The sequence below is a fragment of the Aphelocoma coerulescens genome, unplaced genomic scaffold, assembly GCF_041296385.1.
Source record: "Aphelocoma coerulescens isolate FSJ_1873_10779 unplaced genomic scaffold, UR_Acoe_1.0 HiC_scaffold_175, whole genome shotgun sequence".
NCBI classification, from domain to species: domain Eukaryota; kingdom Metazoa; phylum Chordata; class Aves; order Passeriformes; family Corvidae; genus Aphelocoma; species Aphelocoma coerulescens.
This window is the reverse complement of record NW_027183523.1, coordinates 140,221-160,490: the sequence shown is the minus strand read 5'-3', so window position 1 is coordinate 160,490 and position 20,270 is coordinate 140,221. Positions and strand designations below refer to the sequence as shown.

General features: G+C 65.4%; 2 protein-coding genes across 2 annotated transcripts in view; one reads left to right on the top strand and one right to left on the bottom strand.

Annotated features, from left to right (window-relative positions):
• The window catches only part of ITGA7 (integrin subunit alpha 7), a 36,267-nt gene extending 33,677 nt beyond the window's left edge, over positions 1–2,590 (bottom strand). The window contains 1 exon segment of the mRNA XM_068998802.1: positions 2,373–2,590. Within this exon segment, the coding sequence (XP_068854903.1) occupies positions 2,373–2,590 (218 nt within the window).
• A 10,063-nt stretch (positions 2,591–12,653) lies between these two features.
• On the top strand, positions 12,654–18,195 carry BLOC1S1 (biogenesis of lysosomal organelles complex 1 subunit 1). The gene is made up of 4 exons (XM_068998793.1): positions 12,654–12,770; positions 13,151–13,223; positions 15,410–15,542; positions 18,025–18,195. Exons 1-4 carry the CDS (start codon positions 12,710–12,712, stop codon positions 18,133–18,135), a joined length of 378 nt encoding a protein of 125 aa, XP_068854894.1. The 5' UTR covers positions 12,654–12,709; the 3' UTR covers positions 18,136–18,195.
• The last annotated feature ends 2,075 nt before the right edge of the window (positions 18,196–20,270 follow it).

Sequence of the window (20,270 nt, the reverse complement as noted above, 5' to 3'; positions counted from 1 at the left end):
GGGGAGTTCCCCCCGTGGGACCGGCGCGGTGCCACCCGCGGCTCTTCGGTGGCCACGGGGAGCTCGCGGCCACCCCCGGCCCCTCTGCCCGGGGTGACGGTGGCCAGGGGACACGGCGGAGCCCCGGGGGGTGGCAGGGAGGCAGAGCCGGTAAAAATAAACTGGAATTCACTCAAAATAACCCCGCAGCAACATGTCCAAAAAAGGAGGGAGGACACGGAGGCAGCGGGTGCCCCACGGAGCCGGGCCAGGGCACCCTGCGAGGGGACAGGGGGACAAGGCCGGCCCGAGCCTCGCCGGGGACAGGCAGGGGACAGGCAGGGGACAGGCAGGGGACACCGGGGCCGCGTCGGTGGAGCCGAGCCCAGCGCCAACACCTGCACCGGGCACCGGCGGCCAAAGCCGCCCTCGGTGCCAAGAACGCGGCGCGGGCGGGAGCGCTGCGACAGAGCGGCGACAGCGGCGACACCGGGCTGGCGGGGGGGGGGGCCGGAGGGCACCGGGGCGGCGGCGAGGGGTGGGGACACGCGGGTGACAGCGCGCTCTGACCTGCCCGCCCCGGGGGTCCCCATGGCTGAGACCCCCGGCAGTGGCCCGAGAGCCCCGGGGGATGTCGGGGGGGACATGGGGACAGGGGGGACACGGGGATAGGGGGACACGGGGACACGGGGACAGGGGGCACGGGGACACGGGGACTGGGGGACACGGGGACACGGGGACACGGGGACAGAGGGGCACAGGGGACACGGGGGACAGGGGGACAGGGGGACAGGGGGACACGGGGACAGAGGGGCACAGGGGACACGGGGGACAGGGGGGCACGGGGACACGGGGGACACGGGGGACAGGGGGACGGGGGCACGGGGACAGGGGGACACGGGGACACGGGGACACGGGGACAGGGGGACAGGGGGACACGGGGGGACACAGGGGGACACGGGGGACTGGGGGACAGAGGGACACGGGGGACTGGGGGACACGGGGACAGAGGGACACGGGGGACTGGGGGACACGGGGACAGGGGGGCACGGGGGACACGGGGGACACGGGGGACACGGGGGACAGGGGGGACAGGGGGACACGGGGAAAGGGGGACACGGGCGACACGGGGACAGAGGGACACGGGCGACACGGGGACAGAGGGACACGGGGGACTGGGGGACACGGGGACAGAGGACACGGGGCCGTGGCCAGCAGTCGCGGGTGGGCGTTCGCCGCAGGGACCGGCGGGCGCAGGGGAGGCGGCGGGCACGGCCCGGGGGGGGCCCGGCCGGGGGGGGGTCCCTCCAGCCGAGCACCCCGAGGCTGCGCCCAGGGCAGCGCTCGCCCCCCGAGCCCCCCCCCAAAACCCCCCTCCCCCGCTAATGCTGAATAATCCCGGGCCGCGCAGGCGGCCTGGCACTGGCCCTGTCCGTGCTGGCACTGGCCCTGTCCGTCCTGGCACTGGCCCTCCCGTCGCTGTCCCTTCTGTCACCGTCCCCTAGGTCTGCAGCGCGCTGCGGTCGGTTCTGGGGGTCCCGGTCGCCCCCCTCCCCGCGGCTCCCGGCGATCCCGAACCCCCCAAATCCCGGGGGAGCATCCCGGTCTCTCCCCAAGCCCAAATTCCCGGCGCTCCTGCTCTCCCCATCCCCGCGGCTCCCGGCGACCCCAGATCCATTCCCGGGGGTCGCGTGCCCCCAGCCCCGGGGGTCCCGATCCCCCTAAATCCCGGTAATAGGATCCCCCCAACCCCGGGGGTCCTGATCCCCCCCAAATCACGGCAAAAGGATCCCCCAACCCTGGGGGTCCCGATCCCCCAAATCCCGGTAATAGGATTCCCCCCATTCCCGGGGGTCCCGATCCCCCCCAAATCCCGGTAATAGGATCCCCTCAACCTCAGGGGTCCCGATCCCCCCCAAATCCCGACAATAGGATCCCCCCATTCCCGGCGGTCCCGATCCCCCCCCAAATCCCGGCAATAGGATCCCCCCATTCCCGGCGATCCCGATCCCCCCCAAATCCCGGCAATAGGATCTCCCCCATTCCCGGCGGTCCCGATCCCCCCCCAAATCCCGGCAATAGGATCCCCCATTCCCGGCGGTCCCGATCCCCCCCAAATCCCGGCAATAGGATCTCCCCCAAATCCCGGCAATAGGATCCCCCCAGCCCCGGTGGTCCCGATCCCCCCCAAATCCCGGCAATAGGATCTCCCCCAAATCCCGGCAATAGGATCTCCCCCAAATCCCGGCAATAGGATCCCCCATTCCCGGCGATCCCGATCCCCCCCAAATCCCGGCAATAGGATCCCCCCAGCCCCGGCGCTCCCAGCTCCGCTCCCCTCTCCCCCCCCATTCCCGGGGGTCCCCCGCGACCCCCCGGGACCCCGCACTCACCACCCGGCGGGTTCGGGGCTGAGCTGCCGGTGCAGCGCCACGGCCGCCCCGAAGAGGCTGCCCCGCTCCCCGTCCTTCAGCACGGGGCTGCTCCCGTCCAGGTTGAAGGCGGCGGCCGCCGGTAGCCACAGGGCGAGCCACGGTAGCCACAGGGCCAGCCGCGGTAGCCACAGGGCCAGCCGCGGTAGCCACCGGCAGCGGCACCCGGACCCCGCCATCCCCGCGCTCCCGGCGCCGCCGCCGCCCGCGGGAGGAGCCCCGGAGCTCCCGGGGGGGGGGGCCCGGCCCCGGCCCCGCCCGCAGAACCGGGGAAACCCCCGGAGACCCCACCCCGGGGTGGGGCTGGGCGGGGGCGGGCCCGGGAGGGCGGGGAGTGACCCCATAGCGGAGGGAGCGACCCCAAATCCCAGGGAGTGACCCCGGGAGGGCGGGGAGTGACCCCATAGCGGAGGGAGCGACCCCAAATCCCAGGGAGTGACCCCAAATCCCAGGGAGTGACCCCGGGAGGGCGGGGAGTGACCCCATAGCGGACAGAGTGACCCCAAATCCCAGGGAGTGACCCCAAATCCCAGGGAGTGACCCCGGGACTGGGGAGTGACCCCAAATCCCAGGGAGTGACCCCGGGACCGGGGAGTGACCCCATAGAGGAGAGAGTGACCCCAAATCCCAGGGAGTGACCCCATAGCGCAGGGAGTGACCCCATAGCGCAGGGAGTGACCCCAAATCCCAGGGAGTGACCCCGGGACCGGGGAGTGACCCCATAGAGGAGAGAGTGACCCCAAATCCCAGGGAGTGACCCCATAGCGGAGAGAGTGACCCCATAGCGGAGAGGGTGACCCCAAATCCCAGGGAGTGACCCCGGGAAGGCGGGGAGTGACCCCATAGCGCAGGGAGTGACCCCAAATCCCAGGGAGTGACCCCATAGCGGAGGGAGTGACCCCATAGAGGAGGGAGTGACCCCAAATCCCAGGGAGTGACCCCATAGCGGAGGGAGTGACCCCAAATCCCAGGGAGTGACCCCGGGAGGGCGGGGAGTGACCCCATAGCGCAGGGAGTGACCCCATAGCGCAGGGAGTGACCCCAAATCCCAGGGAGTGACCCCGGGACCGGGGAGTGACCCCATAGAGGAGAGAGTGACCCCAAATCCCAGGGAGTGACCCCGGGAGGGCGGGGAGTGACCCCATAGCGCAGGGAGTGACCCCAAATCCCAGGGAGTGACCCCGGGACCGGGGAGTGACCCCATAGAGGAGAGAGTGACCCCAAATCCCAGGGAGTGACCCCATAGCGGAGAGAGTGACCCCATAGCGCAGGGAGTGACCCCAAATCCCAGGGAGTGACCCCAAATCCCAGGGAATGACCCAGAACCGGGGAGATTGAACCCAAATTTCGGGGGGACTGACCCCAAATCCCAGGGAGTGACCCCGATATCGAGGAGATTGAACCCCAATATCGGAGGGGACGGAGCCCCGATATAGGACAGGCCGAACCCCACATCGCAGGCACTGAACCCCAAATCCCAGGGACTGCACCCCATATCGGAGGGAACGAACCCCCTATCGCCGACACCGCACCCCATATCGCTGATATTGAACCAATATTGCCAATATTGAACCAATATCGCCAATATTGAACCAATATCGCCGATATTGAACCCCCTATCGCCGATAGCGCACCCAATATCGCCGATACCGCACCCAATATCGCCAATATTGAACCCCCTATCGCCAATATTGAACCAATATCGCCAATATTGAACCAATATCGCCAATATTGAACCCCCTATCGCCGATACCGCACCCAATATCGCCGATACCGCACCCAATATCGCCAATATTGAACCCCCTATCGCCAATATTGAACCAATATCGCCAATATTGAACCAATATCACCAATATTGAACCCCCTATCGCCAATATTGAACCAATATCGCCGATATTGAACCCCCTATCGCCGATAGCGCACCCAATATCGCCAATATTGAACCAATATCACCAATATTGAACCCCCTATCGCCGATACCACACCCAATATCGCCAATATTGAACCAATATCGCCAATATTGAACCAATATCGCCGATATTGAACCCCCTATCGCCGATACTGCACCAAATATCGCCGATACCGCACCCAATATCGCCAATATTGAACCCCCTATCGCCAATATTGAACCAATATCGCCAATATTGAACCCCCTATCGCCGACATCGCACCCCACATCGCACCCAGCCGAGCATCATCACCCAGCTGCCGCCCCTGGGCAGCTTCGGGGGATTTTTGGGGTGTCCTGAGGGTGTTTTGGGGTCCCCAGTTCGTGCTGAGCGACCCCTCCGAGGGGTCCTGGGTGGTTTTGGGGGGTCCTCTAGGGGGGACCCTTCTTGGGGACCCCCCCCGAACCCCAAAATATGGGGGGGGAACCCCAAATCAACCCCAAATCCAAAAGGGGCGACGCCCTTGGGGGATCCTGGGGGGGGGGGGGAACACACGGGGAGGGGTCAGCGGTGTCGCGACCCCCGAGACCCCCCCCCTCCCCTCCCCCAACCTTCCCTCCCCCCTTCCCGGGAGGTATTTTTGGGGGGGAAAAGGGGCTTTGTCACATTTTCCAGCTGCCCGGGCTATTTTTATCCCGGCTCCAAAGGCCCCGGGGGATTTTTTGGGAGCGGCCAGGGCCGTGTGAACGAGCTCCGGCTCCTCCCCCCCCTCCCCTCCCCTCCCCTCCCCCCCCGGGGATTTTATTTTTTTGGGGGGGGGGGGGGGGGGTCGGTCCCAGAACGGGATCAGGAAGGTCCAAACCCCCCCCTCCCCCCCCCCCCCCCCCCCCAAATTCTCGCCCTTTCCACGTTTTTTCCCCTCATTTTCCCGCCCGAATTCCCGCCCAAATTCCCGCTCTGTGGGAACCCAGCCCGGCCCGGGGGGGGCGGGGGGAGGGGGGGTCCTCGACCTCCTGCACCCCCCCCCCCACCACACCCCGCCCCCATCGAGGGGGGTCCCCAGGGAGGGGGGGGTCCCTAGGAAGGGGGGGGGCCCATCAAGGGGGGGTCCCCAGGGAGGGGGGGTCCCCATCAAGGGGGGGTCCCTAGGAAGGGGGGTCCCCATCAAGGGGGGGTCTCAAGGGGGAGGCCCCATCAAGGGGGGGTCTTAGAAAGGGGGGGGCCCCATCAAGGGGGGGGGTCCCTAGGAAGGGGGGTCCCCATCAAGGGGGGGGTCCCTAGGAAGGGGGTCCCCATCAAGGGGGGGGGTCTCAAGAGGGGGTCCCCATCAAGGCGGTCCCCAGGGACGGGGGGGTCCCTAGGAAAGGGGGGCCCCATCAAGGAGGGGTCCCCATCAAGGGGGGGGTCCTTAGGAAGGGGGTCCCCATCAAGGGGGGGTCTCAAGGGGGGATCCCCATCAAGGGGGGGTCCCTAGAAAGGGGGTCCCCATCAAGGGGGGGTCTCAAGGGGGGGGCCCCATCAAGGGGGGGGGTCCCTAGGAAGGGGGGGGGCCCATCAAGGGGGGGGGGTCTCAAGAGGGGGTCCCCATCAAGGGGGTCCCCAGGGACGGGGGTCCCCATCAAGGGGGGGTCCCTAGAAAGGGGGGGTCCCCATCAAGGGGGGGGTCCCTAGGAAGGGGGGTCCCCATCAAGGGGGGGTCCCTAGGAAGGGGGGGGCCCATCAAGGGGGGGGGTCCCTAAGAAGGGGGGGGGCCCCCATCAAGGGGCGGTCTCAAGAGGGGGTCCCCATCAAGGGGGGGGTCCCTAGGAAGGGGGGTCCCCATCAAGGGGGGGCCCCATCAAGGGGGAGGCCCCATCAAGGGGGGGTCCTTAGAAAGGGGGGTCCTCATCAAGGGGGGGGGTCCCTAGGAAGGGGGGGGGCCCATCAAGGGGGGGGGGTCTCAAGAGGGGGTCCCCATCAAGGCGGTCCCCAGGGACGGGGGGGGTCCCTAGGAAAGGGGGGGGCCCCATCAAGGGGGGGGGTCTCAAGGGGGGGTCCCCATCAAGGGGGGGTCCCCAGGGAGGGGGGGGTCCCTAGGAAGGGGGTCCCCATCAAGGGGGGGGCCCTAGGAAGGGGGTCCCCATCAAGGGGGGGTGTCAAGGGGGGGGGCCCCATCAAGGGGGGGCCCCATCAAGGGGGGGGTCCTTAGAAAGGGGGGGGTCCCCATCAAGGGGGGGGTCCCTAGGAAGGGGGGTCCCCATCAAGGGGGGGAGGTCTCAAGAGGGGGTCCCCATCAAGGCGGTCCCCAGGGACGGGGGGGGTCCCTAGAAAAGGGGGGGGGCTCCATCAAGGGGGGGCCCCCATCCAGGGGGGGTCCCCAGGGAGGGGGGGGGCCCCATCAAGGGGGTCCCCATCAAGGGGGGGGTCTCAAGGGGGGGTCCCCATCAAGGGGGGGGTCCCCAGGGAGGGGGGGTCCCTAGGAAGGGGGTCCCCATCAAGGGGGGGGTCTCAAGGGGGGGTCCCCATCAAGGGGGGGGGCCCTAGGAAGGGGGGGGGCCCATCAAGGGGGGGGTCCCTAAGAAGGGGGGGGGCCCCCATCAAGGGGGAGGGTCTCAAGGGGGGGTCCCCATCAAGGGGGGGGTCCCTAGGAAGGGGGGGTCCCCATCAAGGGGGGGGCCCCATCAAGGGGGTCCCCAGGGACGGGGGGCCCCATCAAGGGGGGGGCCCCATCAAGGGGGGGTCCCCACAAGGGGGGGGGGTCTCAAGGGGGGGTCCCCATCAAGGGGGTCCCCAGGAACGGGGGGGTCCCTAGGAAAAGGGGGGTCCCCATCAAGGGGGGGGTCTCAAGGGGGGATCCCCATCAAGGGGGGGGCCCTAGGAAGGGGGGGGTCCCCATCAAGGGGGGGTCCCCAGGGACGGGGGTCCCCATCAGCGGGGTGCCCAGGGACGGGGGGGGTTTATTTGGGGGGTTTATTTGGGGGGTTTGTGGGGGTTTACTTCGGGGCTTATTTCGGGGTTTATTTCGGGTTTTTTGGGGGGATTTATTTTTGGGTTTTTTTTTTGGGGGGGTTTCTTCGGGGATTTATTTTGGGGTTTATTTCGGGTTTTTCGGGGGATTTATTTTGGGGCGGTTTTTTGGGGGGTTTATTTTTTGGGGTTTATTCCGGGGTTTATTTTTGGGGGATTCATTTTCGGGCTCTGTTTTGGGGTTTATTTCTGGGATGAGCATCCCAAAGGTTCCCGTGGCCCCCGGGAATCAGGAGGAGAAAATTCCCTGATCCCATCGAAGGATTGGGGGGGGGGGGGTCCCGGGGGCTGAGCCCCCTCCCCCAGGACGGAGAGGGGAAGCGGGAAGAGCCTCATCCCGGGATTTTCTGGGATCGGGAACTCCGTGGGAAGAGCGGGAAGCGATTCCCGGCGAGGGGGAAGGGCAGGGAGGGATCCAGGGAAGGAAAAGAGGGAAACGCTTCCCTGAATTCCGAGGGAAAGAGGGAGGGGAAATCTCCTCGGGATCCGGGAGAGGGAGGGAATCCGGGGAAAGAGGGAGGGAAGGATGGAATCCAGGGAAAGAGGGAGGGAAACTCCGAGGGAAGGACGGAATCCAGGGAAAGAGGGAGGGAAACTCCGAGGGAAGGACGGAATCCAGGGAAAAAGGGAGGGAAACTCTCCCTGGAATCCAGGGAAAGAGGGAGGGAAATTCTTCCTGGAATCCAAGGGAAGGACGGAACACAGGGAAAGAAGGAGGGGAAATCTCTCCCTGGAATCCAGGGAAAGAGGGAGGGAAACTCCGAGGGAAGGATGGAATCCATGGAAAGAGGGAGGGAATCTCCAAGGATGGAATCCATGGAAAAAGGGAGGGAAACTCTCCCTGGAATCCAAGGGAAGAGGGAGGGAAATTCTTCCTGGAATCCAAGGGAAGGACGGAACACAGGGAAAGAGGGAGGGGAAATCTCTCCCTGGAATCCTTGGAAAGAGGGAGGGAAACTCCGAGGGAGGGATGGAATCCGTGGAAAGAGGGAGGGAAACTGGGAGGGAAGGACGGAATCCATGGAAAGAGGGAGGGGAGATCTCTCCCTGGAATCCTTGGAAAGAGGGAGGGACGGAATCCATGGAAAGAGGGAGGGAAACTCCCCCGAGAGTCCAACAAACGAAAGCCGCGAACTGCCAAGAAATCAAATCCCCGAAATCCATGAAATCCATGAAATCCATGAAATCCATGAAATCCCCGAGATCCCGGCTGCCCCAGCTCGCCCCGATCCCGCTGGGATTCCCTTCCTGAGCTGCCCCGGACCAGGGCCGTGTTCCCGTTCCCGCTCCCGATCCCGTTCCCACTCCTGTTCCCGTTCCCATTCCCGCTCCCGATCCCATTCCTGCTCCTGATCCCATTCCCGCTCCTGATCCCATTCCCACTCCCGCTCCCGATCCTGTGTTCCTGCTCCCGCTCCTGTTCCCGATCCCGTGTTCCCGATCCCACTCCCGTTCCCATTCTCGTTCCCGCTCCCGTTCCCACTCCCGTTCCCGCTCCCATTCCTGTTCCCGTTCCCATTCCCGCTCCCGATCCCATTCCCGCTCCCACTCCCGTTCCCGCTCCCACTCCCGTTCCCGTGTTCCCGCTCCCACTCCCGTGCCCGTTCCCACTCCCGTTCCCGATCCCGTGTTCCCGTTCCCATTCCCGCTCCCGCTCTTGTTCCCGCTCCCGTGTTCCCGTTCCCATTCCCACTCCCGTTCCCGCTCCCATTCCTGTTCCCGTTCCCATTCCCACTCCCGTTCCCGATCCCATGTTCCCGCTCCTGATCCCACTCCCGCTCCCGTTCCCATTCCCGATCCCGTTCCTGCTCCCGTGTTCCCGATCCCGTTCCCGCTCCTGTTCCCATTCCCGTTCCCGTTCCCGATCCCGTTCCCGATCCTGTTCCCGATCCCGATCCCGTTCCCGTTCCCGCTCCCGCTCCCACTCCCGCTCCTGTTCCCATTCCCGTTCCCGATCCTGTTCCCGTTCCCGTTCCCGATCCCGTTCCCGATCCTGTTCCCGATCCCGATCCCGTTCCCGTTCCCATTCCCGTTCCCGATCCTGTTCCCGATCCCGTTCCCATTCCCGCTCCCGCTCCCGCTCCCGCTCCCGCTCCTGTTCCCATTCCTGTTCCCGTTCCCACTCCTGTTCCTGATCCCGTTCCCGTTCCCACTCCCGCTCCCGTTCCCGCTCCCGATCCTGTTCCCGTGTTCCCGCCCCGATCCTGTTCCCACTCCCGTTCCTGCTCCCGTTCCCATTCCCGTTCCTGCTCCCGATCTCGTCCCCGTTCCCGCTTCCATCCCTGTTCCCGTTCCCGCTCCTGTTCCCATTCCCGTTCCCGATCCCGGTTTCTCTCCCAGGGGGACTTTTGCTCCCTGCCCCCATTCCTGACCCCCCAATCCCCTATAGAGCCCCCAATCCCCTATGGAGCCCCCAATCCCCTATGGAGCCCCCAATCCCCTATGGAGCCCCCAATTCCCTAAGGAGCCCCAATCCCCTATAGAGCCCCAATCCCCTATGGAGCCCCAATCCCCTATGGAGCCCCCAATTCCCTATGGAGCCCCCAATCCCCTATGGAGCCCCCAATTCCCTATGGAGCCCCCAATCCCCTATGGAGCCCCCAATTCCCTATGGAGCCCCCAATCCCCTATGGAGCCCCCAATTCCCTATGGAGCCCCCAATTCCCTAAGGAGCCCCAATTCCCTATGGAGCCCCCAATCCCCTATGGAGCCCCCAATTCCCTATGGAGCCCCCAATCCCCTATGGAGCCCCCAATTCCCTATGGAGCCCCAATTCCCTATGGAGCCCCCAATCCCCTATGGAGCCCCAATTCCCTATGGAGCCCCCAATCCCCTACAGAGCCCCAATCCCCTACGGAGCCCCCAATCCCCTATGGAGCCCCCAATTCCCTATGGAGCCCCCAATCCCCTATAGAGCCCCCAATTCCCTATGGAGCCCCCAATCCCCTACAGAGCCCCAATTCCCTAAGGAGCCCCAATCCCCTATGGAGCCCCCAATTCCCTATGGAGCCCCAATCCCCTATGGAGCCCCCAATCCCCTACAGAGCCCCAATTCCCTAAGGAGCCCCAATCCCCTATGGAGCCCCAATTCCCTATGGAGCCCCCAATCCCCTATGGAGCCCCCAATCCCCTATGGAGCCCCAATCCCCTATGGAGCCCCAATTCCCTATGGAGCCCCCAATCCCCTATGGAGCCCCCAATTCCCTATAGAGCCCCAATTCCCTAAGGAGCCCCAATCCCCTATGGAGCCCCCAATCCCCTATAGAGCCCCAATCCCCTATGGAGCCCCAATCCCCTATAGAGCCCCAATCCCCTATGGAGCCCCCAATCCCCTACGGAGCCCCCAATTCCCTATGGAGCCCCCAATCCCCTATGGAGCCCCCAATTCCCTATGGAGCCCCCAATCCCCTATAGAGCCCCCAATTCCCTACAGAGCCCCAATTCCCTAAGGAGCCCCAATCCCCTATGGAGCCCCCAATTCCCTATGGAGCCCCCAATTCCCTATGGAGCCCCAATCCCCTATGGACCCCCCAATTCCCTATGGAGCCCCCAATCCCCTATGGAGCCCCCAATTCCCTATGGAGCCCCAATCCCCTATAGAGCCCCCAATCCCCTATAGAGCCCCAATCCCCTATGGAGCCCCAATCCCCTATAGAGCCCCAATCCCCTATGGAGCCCCCAATCCCCTATGGAGCCCCCAATCCCCTATAGAGCCCCAATCCCCTACGGAGCCCCCAATTCCCTATGGAGCCCCCAATCCCCTATGGAGCCCCAATCCCCTATGGAGCCCCAATCCCCTATAGAGCCCCAATTCCCTATGGAGCCCCCAATTCCCTATGGAGCCCCAATTCCCTATGGAGCCCCAATCCCCTATAGAGCCCCAATCCCCTATGGAGCCCCCAATTCCCTATAGAGCCCCCAATTCCCTATGGAGTCCCCAATCCCCTAAGGAGCCCCAATCCCCTAAGGATCCCCAATCCCCTATGGAGCCCCAATCCCCTATGGAGCCCCCAGGTTCCTACAGCCCCTCCCGCATCCCGTTCCCCTATAGCGCCTCTGTCACCTATAGATCCGCTCTCCCCTATAGACACCTACAGTCCCCTATAGAAACCTACAGTCCCCTATAGACCCCCATCCCCTATAGAAACCTACAGTTCCCTACAGACCCCTACAGTCCCCTATAGACCCCCATCCCCTATAGACCCCTACAGACCCCCCCTCATCCCCTATAGACCCCTCCTCATCCCCTATAGATCCCTACGGGCCCCGTTAGACCCCTACAGTCCCCTATAGACCCCTACAGCCCCCTATAGACTCCCCACCCCTATAGACCCCCATCCCCTATAGACCCCTACAGTCCCCTATAGACCCCCATCCCCTATAGACACCTACAGTCCCCTATAGAAACCTACAGTCCCCTATAGACCCCCCATCCCCTATAGAAACCTACAGTCCCCTATAGACCCCCCATCCCCTATAGAAACCTACAGTCCCCTATAGACCCCCATCCCCTATAGAAACCTACAGTTCCCTACAGACCCCTACGGTCCCCTATAGACCCCCATCCCCTATAGACCCCTACAGACCCCCCCCTCATCCCCTATAGACCCCTCCTCATCCCCTATAGATCCCTACGGGCCCCTATAGACCCCTACAGTCCCCTATAGACCCCTACAGCCCCCTATAGACTCCCCACCCCTATAGACCCCCATCCCCTATAGACCCCTACAGGCCCCTATAGACTCCCCTATAGCCCCCCCATCCCCTATAGACCCCTACAGGCCCCTATAGACCCCCCCTCATCCCCTATAGACCCCTACAGGCCCCTATAGCCCCCCCATCCCCTATAGACCCCTACAGGCCCCTGTAGCCCCCCTTCATCCCCTATAGCCCCCCCCCATCCCCTGTAGCCCCCCCTCATCCCCTATAGACCCCTACAGGCCCCTGTAGCCCCCCCTCATCCCCTATAGACCCCCCCTCATCCCCTATAGACCCCTACAGGCCCCTGTAGCCCCCCCCATCCCCTATAGACCCCTACAGTCCCCTATAGACCCCTACAGGCCCCTGTAGCCCCCCTTCATCCCCTATAGCCCCCCCCCATCCCCTGTAGCCCCCCCCATCCCCTATAGACCCCTACAGGCCCCTGTAGCCCCCCCCATCCCCTATAGACCCCTACAGGCCCCTGTAGCCCCTCCCATCCTCTATAGACCCCTACAGGCCCCTGTAGCCCCCCTCATCCCCTATAGCCCCCCCCCACCCCCCCACCCCCCTATAGGCCCCCCCTCAGTCACGTGGCTCCTCCCCGGGCTCGGTCACGTGCCCGGTGACGCGGGGGGGGCCTTGGTCACGTGTCGGTGGGTCACGTGTGGCGCGGCGCGGCGGTCACGTGACGCGGCGGCCGCCATGCTGTCCCGGCTGCTGAAGGAGCACCAGGCCCGCCAGAGCGAGCGGCGCGAGCTGCAGGGTGAGCCCCGCCCTCCCCCCCGTCCCCATGGCGACAAAGCCCCGCCCGCCGCCTCCCATTGGCTGCCGGAGCTGCCGCTTCCCGCAGCGCTGAATCCCATTGGCTGCCGCAGCTGCCGCTTCCCGCGGCGCTGCATCCTATTGGCTGGCGGGGCTGTCCGTCAAGGAGTGGGGAAAAGGGCGGGAAGCCTGAGGGGCCCTGAGGGGCCCTGAGGGGGATGGGGGGGATGGATGGACGGACGGACGGACTGTGATGTCACGGTGACGTCAGGAGGGGCCTTGCTGACGTCAAGCGAGGCCCTGCTGACGTCACGGGCAGCGGCGGGGCGGGCGGGGGTCTCGCCGCCCCTCACGGCCCTGTCCCGGTGCGTCCCCCCCCAGAGCGGCGGCGCAGGGACGCCATCGCGGCCGCCACCCGCCTCACCGAGGCTCTGGTCGATCACCTCAACGTGGGGTGAGCCCGCCACCTCCGGACCCCACCCCCAGCGACCCCAAATTCCTTCTGGGACACCCCCCCCCCCCCAAAACCCCCAAACCCCTCCTGGAGACCCCAAACCCCGCCTGGGAGCTCCCACCCCCCAAAATCCCTCTGGGAACCCTCAACCGCCCCCCAGGGCCCCCAAAGACCGTCTGGGGACCCCAAAACCTCTCCCGGGGACCCCCAAACCTTGCAGAACCTCCCAGCTTGCCCCCCCCCCCGTAAGACCCCCGGCCCCACAGAACCCCCCCATTGCCACAGACCCCCCCCTTCCCAGGGGACCCCCAACCCCCTCAGACACCCCCATCCCCCCCCAACCCCATAGAACCCCCCCAGCCCCACAAATCCCCTCCCCTTCCTGAGGACCCCCAGCCCCACAAATCCCCCCCCACCTTCTTGACCCCCCCAGCCCCACAAACCCCCCCCATTTCCTGAACTCCCCCCAACCCCACAAATCCCCCCCCATTTCCTGATTCCCCCCCAGCCCCACAAATCCTCCCCTCCCCTTCCTGAACCCCCCCAACCCCACAAATCTCCCCCTTCCTAAACCGCCCCAGCCCCACAAATCCCCCTCCCCCCTTTCTGAACCCCCCAACCCCACAAATCCCCCCCTTCCTGAACCCCCCCAGCCCCCCAAATCCCCCCCATTTCCCGAACTCCCGAACTCCCCCCAGCCCCACAAATCCTCCCCTCCCCTTCCTGAACCCCCCCAACCCCACAAATCTCCCCCCAACCCCATAGAACCCCCTCAGCCCCACAAATCTCCCCCTTCCTAAACCGCCCCAGCCCCACAAATCCCCCTCCCCCCTTTCTGAACCCCCCAACCCCACAAATCCCCCCCTTCCTGAACCCCCCCAGCCCCCCAAATCCCCCCCATTTCCCGAACTCCCCCCAGCCCCACAAATCCTCCCCTCCCCTTCCTGAACCCCCCAACCCCACAAATCCCCCCCAACCCCATAGAACCCCCTCAGCCCCACAAATCTCCCCCTTCCTAAACCGCCCCAGCCCCACAAATCCCCCTCCCCCCTTCCTGAACGCCCCAACCCCACAAATCCCCCCCCAGCCCCCCAAATCCCCCCCAATTCCTGAACACCCCCAAATCCCCCCCTTCCTGAACCCCCCCAGCCCCACAAATCCCCCCCCATTTCCTGAACTCCCCCCAACCCCACAAATCCCCCCCTTCCTGAACCCCCCCAGCCCCCCAAATTCCCCCCCATTTCCTGAACCCCCCCAGCCCCACAAATCCCCCTCCCCCCTTTCTGAACCCCCCAACCCCACAAATCCCCCCCCATTTCCTGATTCCCCCCCAGCCCCACAAATCCTCCCCTCCCCTTCCTGAACCCCCCCAGCCCCACAAATCTCCCCCCAACCCCATAGAACCCCCCCAGCCCCATAAATCTCCCCCTTTCTAAACCGCCCCAGCCCCACAAATCCCCCTCCCCCCTTCCTGAACCCCCCAACCCCACAAATCCCCCCCTTCCTGAACCCCCCCAGCCCCACAAATCCCCCCCTTCCTGAACCCCCCCAGCCCCCCAAATCCCCCCCATTTCCCGAACTCCCCCCAGCCCCACAAATCCTCCCCTCCCCTTCCTGAACCCCCCAACCCCACAAATCCCCCCCAAGCCCATAGAACCCCCTCAGCCCCACAAATCTCCCCCTTCCTAAACCGCCCCAGCCCCACAAATCCCCCTCCCCCCTTCCTGAACCCCCCAACCCCACAAATCCCCCCCTTCCTGAACCCCCCCAGCCCCACAAATCCTCCCCTCCCCTTCCTGAACCCCCCAACCCCACAAATCCCCCCCAGCCCCCCAAATCCCCCCCTTCCTGAACCCCCCCAACCCCACAAATCCCCCCCATTTCCTGAACCCCCCCAGCCCCACAAATCCTCCCCTCCCCTTCCTGAACCCCCCAACCCCACAAATCCCCCCCAGCCCCACAAATCCCCCCCTTCCTCAACCCCCCCCAGCCCCCCACATCCCCCTCCCCTTCCTGATTCCTCCCCCACCCCCCCCCCCAAATCCCCCCATTCCTGAAGACCCTTCCCCCTCCAAACCCCCTCCCCACCTCCTTCCCCCCCTTTTGCTGGGCTCTCCCCTCACTCGGGGGGTGTCGGTGGACCCCTCCCCACCCCCCCCACCCACACTTGCCCACTCCCCCCTCAGGGTGGCCCAGGCCTACGTGAACCAGCGCAAGCTGGACCAGGAGGTGAAGACCCTGCAGGTGCAGGCGGCCCAGTTCGCTCGCCAGACCGGCCACTGGATCGCCATGGTGGAGAACTTCAACCAGGCCCTCAAGGTGGGGGTCCCTCGCCACCCCCTCACCCCCAAAACACACCCCGAGGATTTGGGGAGGGGGTCTCACCCTTCCTGAACTTGCTGTTGGGGAGGGGGGTGCTCGGGAATTGCCCCCCAGCCCAGGCCGGGGTTGTGGGGAGGAGAAGGGGGGTGAGGGGCAGTTGGGGTGCTGGGGGCGCTGGGAGGGGGGATGAAGCCCCCAGACTCATGGAGGAAGGGGGGATGAAGCCCCCAGACTCATGGAGAGGGGGGAATGTGGACCCCAGACTCATGGAAGGGGGGATGAAGCCCCCAGACTCATGGAGAGGGGGGAATGTGGACCCCAGACTCATGGAAGGGGGGTAAATGAAGCCCCCAGACTCATGGAGAGGGGGGAATGTGGACCCCAGACTCATGGAAGGGGGGATGAAGCCCCCAGACTCATGGAAGGGGGGATGAAGCTCCCAGATTCAGGGAAGAGGAGTAAATGAAGCCCCCAGACTCATGGAGAGAGGAGATGAAGCCCCCAGACTCATTGAGGGCAGGGGACATGAAGCCCCCAGACTCATGGAAGGGGGTAACGTGGACCCCAGACTCATGGAGAAAGGAGATGAAGCCCCCAGACTCATGGAAGGGGGGAATGTGGACCTCAGACGCATGGAGAGGAGATGAAGCCCCCAGACTCATGGAGAGGGGGGATGAAGCCCCCAGACTCATGGAAGGGGGGAATGAAGCCCCCAGACTCATGGAGAGGGGGGAATGTGGACCCCAGACTCTTGGAGAGGAGATGAAGCCTCCAGACTCATGGAGAGAGGGGATGAAGCCCCCAGACTCATTGAGGGCAGGGGGAATGAAGCCCCCAGACTCATGGAAGGGGGGAATGAAGCCCCCAGACTCATGGAGAGGGGGGAATGTGGACCCCAGACTCTTGGAGAGGAGATGAAGCCTCCAGACTCATGGAGAGAGGGGATGAAGCCCCCAGACTCATTGAGGGCAGGGGGAATGAAGCCCCCAGACTCATGGAAGGGGGTAATGTGGACCCCAGACTCATGGAGAGGAGATGAAGTCCCCAGACTCATGGAGAGGGGGGAATGAAGCCCCCAGACTCACAGGAGGTGAGGGGAATGCAGACCCCAGACTCACGGAGAGGAGATGAAGCCCCCAGACTCATGGAGGGGGGGAATGTGAAGCCCCCAGACTCATGGAAGGTGGAGGGGATGAAGCCCCCAGACTCATTGAGGGTGGGGGGAATGAAGCCCCCAAACTCATGGAGAGAGGAGATGAAGCCCCCAGACTCATGGAGGGGGGGAATGTGAAGCCCCCAGACTCATGGAAGGTGGAGGGGATGAAGCCCCCAGACTCATTGAGGGTGGGGGGAATGAAGCCCCCAAACTCATGGAGAGAGGAGATGAAGCCCCCAGACTCTTGGAGAGGACATGAAGCCCCCAGACTCATGGAGAGGGGGGAATGAAGCCCCCAGACTCATTGAGAGGGGGGAATGAAGCCCCCAGACTCATGGAGAGAGGAGATGAAGCCCCCAGACTCATGGAGAGAGGAGATGAAGCCCCCAGACTCATGGAGGGGGAGGAGATGAAGCCCCCAGACTCATGGAAGGGAGGGGGATGAAGCCCCCATACCCTTGGGTTTGTGCTGGGCAGCACCCAGGGGGTCCCAGGGAACATCCAGGGGGTCTTGGGGAGCACCCAGAGGGTCCCAGGCAATATCCAGGGGTCTCGGGGAGCATCCAGGGCATCTTGGGGAACATCGAGGGGGTCTCGGGCAACACCCAGGGGGTCCCAGGGAATACCCAGAGGGTCTCGGGTGGGTGGGGTGGGATGGGATGGGATGGGATGGGGTGGGATGGGATGGGGATGGGATGGGATGGGATGGGATGGGATGGGGATGGGATGGGGTGGGATGGGATGGGATGGGATGGGGATGGGATGGGATGGGATGGGATGGATGGGGTGGGATGGGGATGGGATGGGATGGGATGGGGTGGGATGGGATGGGATGGGGATGGGATGGGGTGGGATGGGATGGGATGGGATGGGGATGGGATGGGATGGGATGGGATGGATGGGGTGGGATGGGGATGGGATGGGGTGGGATGGGATGGGGTGGGATGGGATGGGATGGGGATGGGATGGGGTGGGATGGATGGGATGGGATGGGGATGGGATGGGATGGGGTGGGATGGGATGGGATGGGGATGGGGATGGGATGGGATGGGATGGGATGGGGTGGGATGGGATGGGATGGGGTGGGATGGGATGGGATGGGGTGGGATGGGATGGGATGGGATGGGATGGGATGGGATGGGGTGGGATGGGATGGGATGGGGTGGGATGGGATGGGATGGGATTGGTGGCACCCCCCCTCCCTCAGGTGAGACCCCACCCCCGGTAAATCCCTGCGAGAAACGTGGCAGGCTGGGACAGACCCCCTTTCCCCCCCCATCCCCAAACCCCCCCCTGCGAGAGCCCCCTCCCCAAATCCCGCAGGAAATCGGGGACGTGGAGAACTGGGCCCGCAGCATCGAGCTGGACATGAGGACCATCGCCACCGCCCTCGAGTACGTCTACAAGGGGCAGCTGCAGCCCTCCTGCTCCTGATGGACCCCCCCAGACCCCTCCCGGGACCCCTGGGAACCCCCCCGAGACCCCCCCCCCAGCACCGCCCGCTGCTCCCAGCACGTCATGGAGATTGAGGGGAGGGGGGGGAGGGTCTCCCCACCGTGTCCCTCCCCCCTCCTCCCAGGCACTGGGATCAATGGAATAAAGCAGGGGGGGGGGGGCACCCGGGGGGGTGTGGGGGGGTCAGGCCAGGCCGCAGGACCCTGGCACAGCCCCCCCCCGAGCCCCCCCCTAAGCCCCCTCATCCTCTTTAGTGCTTAACGAGGCTCTGAGGCTCCTTTATTCGGGACAAAGGGCCCCGTTCTGGGCCCTAATTCCCCCGGGGGGGGCTCGGCCCCCCCAGATTCCCGGGCTGGGAGGGCTTTAATTCCCTTGGGGGGGTCTCAGGGCACCTTTTTGGGGTGGTGCCCCCCCAGATCCCCGGGCTGGGAGGGCTTTAATTTCTTGGGGGGGGCTCAGGGCACCTTTTTGGGGTGGTGCCCCCCAGATCCCCGGGGTAGGAGGGCTTTAATTCCTTGGGGGGGGGGGCTCAGGGCCCCTTTTTGGGGCTCGGCCCCCCCAGATCCCCGGGGTGGGAGGGCTTTAATTCCCTTGGGGGGGGTTCAGGGCCCCTTTTGGGGTGATGCCCCCCCATTTCCCATGGCTGGGAGGGCTTTAATTCCCTTGGGGGGGTCTCAGGGCCCCTTTTTGGGGTGGTGCCCCCCCAGATCCCCGGGGTGGGAGGGCTTTAATTCCCTTGGGGGGGGCTCAGGGCCCCTTTTTGGGGTGGTGCCCCCCCATTTCCCATGGCTGGGAGGGCTTTAATTCCTTGGAGGGGGTCTCAGGGCCCCTTTTTGGGGTGATGCCCCCCCAGATCCCCGGGGTGGGAGGGCTTTGATTCCTTGGGGGGGCTCAGGGCCCCTTTTTGGGGTGATGCCCCCCCATCTCCCATGGCTGGGAGGGCTTTAATTCCCTTGGGGGGGGCTCAGGGCCCCTTTTTGGGGTGATGCCCCCCCAGATCCCCGGGCTGGGAGGGCTTTAATTCCTTGGGGGGGTCTCAGGGCACCTTTTTGGGGTGGTGCCCCCCCATCTCCCATGGCTGGGAGGGCTTTAATTCCTTGTGGGGGGGGTCTCAGGGCACTTTTTTGGGGTGATGCCCCCCCATTTCCCATGGCTGGGAGGGCTTTAATCCCCTGGGGGGGGGGGGGGCTCAGGGCACCTTTTTGGGCTGTGCCCCCCCAGATCCCCGGGCTGGGAGGGCTTTAATCCCCTTGGGGGGGTTTCAGGGCCCCTTTTTGGGGTGAGGGGCTCAGGGCCCCTTTTTGGGGTGGTGCCCCCCATTTCCCATGGCTGGGAGGGCTTTAATCCCCTGGGGGGGGCGGTTGGGATCAGCCCCCCCCATCCCAGCCCTGGAAGGGGGTCCCGAGGGGACCTCACCCCCTCCCCCCCCCCCAGTTTTGGGGTGGTTCCCCCCCCCTCTCCCAGCACTGGGGGGGCTCCAATTCCCTGGGGGATGGGGGGGGGGGGTGTCTCAGCCCCCCAATTCCAGGCAATGCCCCCCCATCTCTCAGTCCTGGGGGGGGGGGGGGTCTCCTTCAGGGTGAGGGTCCCCCACAAGGCCAGGGGTATCCCAGCCCCCCCCCAAAAGATGCCCGAACCCCCCCTCCCCCCCTCGGAGCACTGGGGGGAGGGGAGGGGCCTGAACTCCCCCCGGGAGCTTTGGCAGTGCCGGGCACGGGGAGGAGCGGCTGTGGCCCCCCCCCCCGCCTTGCCCCAAATCCTACGGACCCCTCCCCTATTCCCACGCCCCCCCCCCCGCCACCCCCGAGGCTCACACGGCCCCGAGCCCGCGGCCGGAGCAGCGCCCGCAGCCCCTCTGCCCCCCCCGAGGTACGTGGGGACCCCCCCTCTGCCCCCCCGAGGGACTTGGGGACCCCCACTCTGCCCAGAGACCCCCCCAGAGGGACTTGGGGTCCCCCCTCTGCCCAGGGACCCCCCTCTGCCCCCCCGAGGGACTTGGGGACCCCCCCTGCCCCCCCGAGGGACTTGGGGACCCCCACTCTGCACTCCTGAGGGACTTGGGGACCCCCCTCTGCCCAGGGACCCCCCCTCTGCCCCCCCGAGGGACTTGGGGA